The sequence below is a fragment of the Mesoplodon bidens genome (assembly GCF_964165515.1).
Source record: "Mesoplodon bidens genome assembly, chromosome: X".
In the NCBI taxonomy this organism is placed as follows: domain Eukaryota; kingdom Metazoa; phylum Chordata; class Mammalia; order Artiodactyla; family Ziphiidae; genus Mesoplodon; species Mesoplodon bidens.
In genome coordinates this window covers 82,797,935-82,806,563 of record NC_138163.1, presented here as the reverse complement: position 1 = coordinate 82,806,563, position 8,629 = coordinate 82,797,935, and the positions used below count along the sequence as shown (strand labels likewise).

At 48.5% G+C, this 8,629-nt stretch overlaps 1 protein-coding gene across 1 annotated transcript; it reads left to right on the top strand.

The window, feature by feature from the left end:
* Positions 1-2,362: 2,362 nt before the first annotated feature.
* OTUD6A (OTU deubiquitinase 6A) lies at positions 2,363-4,161 on the top strand. The gene has a single exon (XM_081222525.1). The coding sequence runs from the start codon at positions 2,784-2,786 to the stop codon at positions 3,654-3,656; it is 873 nt and encodes a 290-aa protein (XP_081078651.1). The 5' UTR covers positions 2,363-2,783; the 3' UTR covers positions 3,657-4,161.
* Positions 4,162-8,629: the final 4,468 nt, after the last annotated feature.

The following is an 8,629-nucleotide window of genomic DNA, read 5'->3' as shown; positions in this document are numbered from 1 at the left end:
CACAAATTACTAATATCAGGAATAAAGCAGGGAATATCACTACAGATCCTGCACACATGAAACCACAATAATGGAATACTAAAAACAACTCTACACACACAAATTTGATTACTTAGATGAAACCGACCAATGCCTCAAAAAACACAAACTACCAAAATCCAACCGATATGAGATACATAATTTGATTAGCCCCACAACTATTAAGGAAAACAATTTTGCAATTTTAATGCTCCCCCAACAGCAATCTTTTGGCCCAGATGTTTTCACTGAAGAATCCCACCAAACACTGAAAGAATTAACACTGCTACATAATCTCTTCTAGAAAAACAGAAGAGGAAGGAACACTTCCAAATTCATTTTATGAAGCTAGTATTACCCTAATATCAAAACCAAACAAAACAGTACTGAAAGAGAAACCTACAGGCAAATATCTCTCATGAAGGTAGATTTTTAAATCCTTAATAAAATATTAGCAAATACAATTGAGCAATGTATATAAAGAATTATAACCCATGACCAAGTGGGGTTAATTTCAGGAATGCAAGACTGGTTCAATACTTGACAATCCATCAGTGTAATCCACCATATTAACAGGCTAAAGAAGAAAAATCACACAAACAATTCAATTGATACAGAAAAAATATGTGACAAAATTCAATACCCATTCATATTAAAAAAAAAAGTCCTCACCACTCTTATTCAATATAGTGTTAGAAGTTATACTCAGTGCAATAAGGAAAAAAGGGAAATGAAGGGATACAGACTGGAAATATGAAATAAAACTGTCCCTATTCACAGGCAACATGATTCTCTACATAGAAAATTCCAAAGAATCTACCAAAAAAATGAAATAAAATAAAACACCTAGAAATAGTAATGTCAGTTGAACAAGGTCATAGAATACAAGATGAACATACAAAAGTCAACTGTATTTCTGTATGCTAGCAATGCACATGTGAACAACAAAATTAAAAATACAATACCGTTTACAATCACTCAAAGAATGAAATGCTTAAATGTAAATCTAACAAAATATGTGCAAGACATATATGCTGAAAATTATAAAACATTCGTGAAAAACATCAATAAAAATTTAAATAAATGGAGATACATACCCAGGTGTTCATGGATTAGAAAACTCAACGTAGTAAAGATGTCAATTCTCCTCAAATTAATATATGGCTCTAACACAATTCCTATGAAAATCCCAGGAAGATTTTTTTGTACATATAGACAAGATTATTCTAAAATTTATATGGAAAGACAAAGGAATTAGAATAGATAAAACAATTTTCAAAAAAGGATAAAATTTAAAGAAAGGGTCTACCTATATTCAAGACTTATTCCATAGTAATCAAGACTATGGCGTTGGAGGAGGGATAGACACATTGATCAACGGAAAAGAACAGAGAATCCAGAAATAGACATACACAAATATGCCTAACTGATTTTTAACAAAGACGCAAAACCAATTCAATGGAGGAAGCATAGCAATTCCAGCAAATGATGCTGGAGCAACTGGACAACCACAGGCAAAAAAATGAACCTTGGCTTAAGCCTCAAACTTTAATTGAAAATAAACACAAAACAGATCACAGATTTCAATTTAAAACCCAAAACTATAAAAAACCTGTATATGGATGTTTCTAGAAGGGGTTGTAACAACCCCAAACTGGAAACAGCCCAGATGTCCTTCAACAGGTGAATGGTTAAGTGAACTACAGTACATCCATATCATGGAACCCTAGTTAGCAATAAAAACGACTGAAGTTTTGATATATGTAAAAACTTGGACAAATGTCCACTTTCCTCATTTGTAACAGGGAGGAGGTTGTCTCAAGAGCCTTCCTGTTTGGGAATTCACGATACAGATGAGCAGAGTGGGGCAGGATGAGAGCATGTTTGAAAGAGCTTAGGGATTTTATTTTACTTTATTTTATTTTATTTTTTAGAACTTTTAGAGATTCAAAATAATCAGAAGGAAGTGGCTTGATGAAGGCCAACCGTCATGCTTCATGGGAGCCCATTTTGGAAGCTGGGAACCCAGGAGAAGGGGAGTTTAGGGTAGGTGCATTCTGTTGGCACAAGACGAAGTCTGCTCAGCTGTAGTGAACTTTAAGGTTGTTGCTTTCTCACACTGAGATGGGACAGGGTGGATTTGAGGCCTAAACTGAAAGGATTCTGTGTTCCCAGGAACATAAGGGAATATCTTGTTCTGATACACAAAATTAAGGGTTCATCAGTCAAGGCAACTAAAGAACTGGAGAGAGCCACATTGCCTCCTGAACACTGGGAGCAATGGGCAGTCCGGTGTCAGAGCACATTCATCTGGCGTAACAGTATTTGTCATGTGATTCTCAAGCACGACCGGTGTCTGCACTGTGTTCAGGCTAGGAAGTGAAGTACGCAGTTCAGAGCCCACGAAAATCTCCACAAGCTCAGTTGCTGCACATAATGCGCCAAGGCGGGATTTTACATCCGGGACAGGAACCCCGCTAAAACCGGAAGCACCCCTTGCTACGGGGTCTAATGGGGGCATATGTAGTGTCTCCCAACAGCCAATCCTAGTGCCAGGAGTGTTTAGGAGGCGTAGCCGTGGAGAGACAGTGGCCAATGGCAGAGAGGGCCGTTAATAGAGTGAGGGCAACCGCGGGTGAGGGGAAGAGGGCACAGCCGCCACGGGAGGCTGAGGAGCTCTAGCCAGTTGGGTGGTTAGACTGTTGACGCGAACTGTAGCGGTACTTCAGCCACCAAACTTCGATACTCGCCTGCCCTTAAACATCATGGAAGATTCACAGAGTGAGCATCAGCGGATGTTACGACGCCACAAGCGCGAGAAGGCAGAGCTGCAGGCCCACATTCAGGGCATGAAGAGCTCGGTCCCCAAGAGCGACAAGAAGAGACAAAAGCAGTTGCTCCTCGATGTGGCCCGCCTCGAGGCCGAGATGGAGCAGAAGCACCAGCAGGAGCTGCAGAAGTTCCAGGAGAGTTTCCCTGATAACAGCAACCTCGATTCAGTCACTGAAGATCTGGGCAAGCTGGATCTCGAGGACAAGCCTCCTCACCTCTCGAGGGCACAGAGAAGGCGCGAAAGAAAGGTGGCCCTCGAGAGAGAAAGGCAGGAGAGGATGGCCAAGGCTGAGATGGAGCATCTGGCCAGCTTCCGCCATGACGAGGAAATGAAGCTCGACGCCATCCTGTGGGCCAGGAATCTGGAGATGAAGGATATCCCGGTCGGCGGCCACTGCATGTACCGCGCCATCCAAGACCAGCTGGTGTTCTCCGTGACCGTGGAGAGCCTGCGGAGGCGCACCGCCGAGTACATGCGGAAGCATGTCGAGGACTTCCTGCCCTTCTGCAGCGACCCCGAAACCGGCGACGCCTGCAGCCGCGACGACTTCTTGAGCTGCTGCGACGACATCGTGTTCAGCGCGTCGTGTGGAGGCCAGCTCGAGCTGAGTGCCCTGTCGCACGTCCTGCAGACCCCCATCGAGGTGATCCAGGCCAACTCGCCCGCCGTCGTCTTCGGAGAGGAGTACACCAAGAAGCCGCTCACCCTGGTCTACAGGAGCTACTCCATGTGCGGGGAGCACTACAACTCGGTGAAGCCGCTCGACGCCGGCTCCGTCAGGTGCCTGGCCTGCCGTCTCTTGTAGGCCCGCTGCCGCCATCGCCGTGGCGGCTGCCGTTGGAGCCGAAGCTGCCGCCGCCGCGTCTCCTCAGCAGGCTCCGCTTTTTTCCTTCGGTTTTCTCAGGGTTTTGTTGATTCATTTTACTCAGAGTTCACCCCCTCTCTCCACCCCCGCCCCCCCTTCTTCCTCCCTCGCTCTTCTATCCTCCTCGATCGTCCCTGGGTTGCTTCTTTCACGGGGTTAGGGGAACCGGGGAGGCCGGTGACCAGGAAGACATCTGCACCGTCCTACCCTAGCGGAGTGACTATGCCAAGTTCCCACCTTTCTTGCTCCGCGGCATGTGGGGTTGGGTCTTCCCCGACCAGGGCTGGAACCCGTGTCCCCAGGATTCTTAACCACTGAGCCACCAGGGAAGCCCTAGTATTTTGTTTTGTTTTTCCATAAAACCTTGTATGGTTGCAAATTAATTACAGTTGTTTAGATGTTTTCTGAATTCTAAATAATGTTTGTTAACTTTAGAAGTTAAATGTAAGCGTTAAATGTAGAAAGTAGATTTACCTAAACTGATAGGCTAGATAAGGCTTGCTCTGAGATGTGAAAGATCTCAATTTAATTTCCTTTATTAAATATAAGAAAGGACATGACTTTATTCAAGTAGCTGATTCATTTCATTATATCTGCAATTGATGTGACGTAAGAAGAGACAAACTGATAGGTAGTTTAACTTACTGTGAGGGGTGACATCAACTAGTAAGTGTCCTTTATTCTCAGACATAAAAGGGTATAACTTTGTTCAAGCACTTGGTCCACTTTGTTCTATCTACAACTGGTATGAGTGTGAAAGATCTGAACTTAGTCGTTTTCCTTAATTCTTAGAGATAAAAAGTATTTAAAGAGAGATTTTAAAAAGTATTAAAGTAGTTGATTCATTTTGTTATATCTGCAACTGCTATGAAGCACAAAAAATGAGCAATATACTTTTGTTGATATTTGAGACTTGTTGATATATCTTGAATTTGCCCCAAAAAAGTAAAAGTGAAATGATTTGCAGTGAACAACTAAAAAAAATTTAACCTTTAGGTCCTGTACTTCAGTGAGATTACTTAAGTTCATTTAAAAATTCTTTGTACACAGCAAATGTTCTAAACTAAAACATACGAAGGGGAAAAGGCGAACAGTAGTTTGTTTAAAGAATAAAAGCAGTTTAAAAAAATACCTGGTTTTCTATTTTTGTATAGCTGACTGAGTTCATATAGAGTTTGTATCCCAGGATCGACTTCAGCAAAGGAATCCTGGAGGGTTAGGGAGCAGGAGTGAAGGGGGAGGACACAGTGACAGATGAGGCTTTTGGAAGGAGGAATGGGCCTGCAGTCCTGATGGTGGTCTGGAGTGGAATATCTCCCAGGGAAGGATATAGGGAGGAATAAGATAGTTGAAGCTGTCCTGAGTTGATGTTTCACTCAGTGAAAACATCATGAAATGGCTCCAGTTAAGGATGTTCTCATTGCTATGCATGACAAAGTACTTGCACTTTCAAAAACTTGCCAGTCCAGGGCTAGTTGCAGGAGGGAAAGAAGTGCCACTGGTTTTTTCTTTCTTTCTTTTTTCTTTTATTTTTTTTTTTGAAGGCAGGGTGTGTGTTGGGGGGAATCTCTTTTCAAAATACAAATATAGAAATCCTGCCAGATAGCTCACTGTGTAAATGTGTGCATCAGATACATTTTCAGATAGCCAGCTGTCTGAGAAGAGGAAGTCCCTGAGAAAACTAGGTATTTGGACGCATTGTGAGAAGAGCGCCTTTTATAGGGATGAGAATGCTGGCTGGGGAAGGAAGAATAGGCCAGGAAGGGAGGCATAATCTATAGAAGGGGGCCTGGCTGGGACAAAGGGTGAAAACTGGGGAAGGGGTCAGTCTAGGAGGATGAATGGGCCGTGGCAGGGGAAAGGGGAACAGGCAGAAGAAGGGGAGACGGCGAGGTAAGGACACCTGTGTGGACTGGGGCACAGGGTGAAGAAGGAGGCCAGGCTAGGAAGGGGATAATGGAGTGGGGGCTGCTTAGGGAAGGAGGACTCGGCTGGTCAAGGGAAGGAGGCTTAGTTGAGTTAGGAGGCAAAGGATGAGAGAGGAATCCTTGAGTGTTAAAGGGTAAAAATCCTGGGGAATGGCACCTGACCAGGGAAAGAGATCTGGCTGGGAAAGTAGGCTTAAGCTGGGGAAGAGGGTGAGGCTGGGGAAGGGGCCTGGATGTGGGAAGGGGCCTGTCTTGTAAAAGGAGCAGAGACTTGATAGGGTGGCACAAGCTGAGGATGGGAGACTGGCTGGGCTGGGGGAGATTGGGGGGAGAAAATATCCTGGCAGGGAAAGGTGGCCTGCCTGGGGAGGGGCTCTGGCAGGGGAATGGGGCCTGGGAAGGAGGCACAGGCAAGGAAAGGAAGCTGGTGGCGGGAGAGGTTCGAATGCTGAGACCAACATAGGCTGGGCATGGGATAATCGGTGGGTTGATGGACCTGCCTGGAAGAGGGGGATTAGCAGGTGGGGAGGGCCTGCTAGGGCAGGGATCCTGCCTGGGAAGGAAGGCGTGTGTCCTGGCTGAGGGAGGGCACATGGTTGAGGAAAGGGACCTAGCTGGGGGCACAGGCTAGGGATGGGGAAAAGGTCTGGCTGAGGAGGGGGAATAAGCTAGGGGAGGGGTTTGGTTGAGGAAGGGGTATACCGGTTGAGGAAAGGTACCTTACTGGGAAGGAGGCCCGCCTAGGGAAATGAGCTTAGACTGGGGGAGAGGCTGTTAGGTCCCTGGGTGAAGAGAGCCTGGCTGTGGGGAGGAGTCTGGCTGGGAAAGACTTCCCAGCTGGGGGCATGTGTGTGTGAAGGGGTCCCGGCAGGGAAATGTCACATGGTTGGGGAGGGGACTTTACAGGTGTTGGAGAGCTGAGAGAGGAGGATGCTTGGCCAGGGAAGGAGGCCTTTTTTTTTTTTTTTTTTTTTCTGGGGGTGGCAGAAGTGTGTTTGTTCTGGGTCCACCCACCGAGCCAATTAGGGTGCTGGGGGTGCGAAGCGGATGTAAAGGGTGGGCCGAGACAGTCCCGGGGACGGCCTAGGCCTCCACGGCCCGGCCGTTGATGATGCGGATGTGGCGGATGATGTCGTGGATGGCTTCTGACGTGGTGCCCTGGCCCCCGATGTCTGGGGTGTGCGTATTTTCATTGTCCATGGATGCCAAGACGGCCTTGCGGATGGAGGTGGCGTAGGAGTGGAGCTTGAGGTGGTCGAGCATCATGCGACTTGGCACTGGCTATGAAAGGCCAGTGAAGGGGGAACTCCTTGGAAAAGTGGTCCAGCTGAAAAGGGAAAAGGCTGGGCACAAGCACCTGGCTATCAGAAGGGGGCCCTTTCTGGAGAAGGGGTCCCGTGAGGGCAAGGGGACAAAGGGTTGAAAAGGGGCTTTGCCTGGGGAAGGGTAGCCTGGCTAAGGAGGCTGTCAACAGGGTCTCGGGTCGGGGAACAGGCCCTGGCTGGGTGAGGGGCCTGCGAGCAGAAGGGTCCTGCATGGGGAATAACACAGGCTGGGGTTGAGGCCTGCCTGGGGAGGGGAGGCTGGCAGCATAGGACGGTAAAGAGGCTGGGCTGTGGCCCAGGGTGGGAAAACTTCCAGGCAAGTGGCTAGAGGCTGGAGAGTTGGACACAGGCTGGTAAGATGGCTGGTTTAGAAAGGGGGCCAATCCAAAGAAGGAGGCATAGGCTGAGGAAGAGGCTCTGGCTGGGGAAAGGGGCCTGGCCGGGCAAGGGGACATAGGCTGGGGAAGGAAAAGCAAGTTGGGTCAGGGAGCCTGGGCACGGGCTGGCGGGGGTGGGTGGGTAAGAAGCTGGGGCAGGGGCCGAGGCAGGGGCCTGGGTAGGGTTACTGCAAAAGAGGATACTGGCTGGGAATTTGACTCTGCTGGGGCGAGGGTCTAGGTGGGTATAGGGGAAGCCTGCCTAGGAGGGGAAGGGAACCAGGCTGGGGAGGTAGCCTTGGCCAGGGAAGGGGGCATAGGTAGCTGGGGAGGCAGGTATAAACGGACAAAGAGAGCCCGGCTGAGAAGAGGGCCTGGCTGGCTTGGAAGCACAGGCAGGTTAAGGGCTTCTGATGGGGGATGGGCTTATCTGCTGGGGCAGGGTGCATAATGTGGGGAAATGGGACTACCTGGGGAAGGGGGCCTGGCTCCAAGGGGGTATAGACTGAGGAGCAGGGTTAGGGAAGTGAGGAAGAGGGAATAGGCTGGTGACAAGGACCAGGGGCCTGGTTGGTATAGGGTATGAATTGGTATAAGGTGAAAAAGGGATTCCTGGCTTTTGCATGGGGAAGGGCTAGGGAGTGGCACCTGGCTAGGGGAGGAGGCACTCGCTAGGGAAGTTATCTGCACATAAAGTTGGGAGGGGCTGGATGCAGAGGGGGCACTGTTGTGAAGGCAGGGTGCACTGGCCAAGGAAGGGGGCATGGCCGCGGAAGAGGGCATAGGTTGGTGAAGAGGGCACTGCCTGGATAATGTGGGCCTTGCTGGGAGTGGGGGGAGGGCCTGGTGCTGCCCACGGAATTCCGCCCAGCAGAAGGCAGCAAACAAACCAGCAGAGTCCCATTTTACAGGCTTCTTTCTCCCTAAATACAAGAGAAATAACTATTTCTGTCTAGGGAACCCTTAAGGTCTCACTGGGCCTGCCCCAGCTTCCTCCACTGGGTTTGCCTTCAGCTGGAAGGATGGGGAAGAGTAAACCCAGGCCAGGTTCCAACCAGGCCCAGAGCACAAGCCAAGAAGGGGCCTTCGCTGTGGGATCTGGCAGGACATGAGGGATTTGCAGTCTGTTCCATTTTGTAACAGTGACCACAGTCACTGAGGACAGTTGACTGTTCTGGGCAATTGTGTGTGCAAAAGCCATGGGGTACTGTTCCCAAAGGGGTTCAATTCCAGAAGCAACTTTCATTCATTTACTTACCATTCTTCATTTACTCCTCATGATC

Bases quoted from the DNA above. Each gene is read 5' to 3' on its own strand.
- OTUD6A (XM_081222525.1), top strand. From the start codon at position 2,784: ATGGAAGATTCACAGAGTGAGCATCAGCGGATGTTACGACGCCACAAG.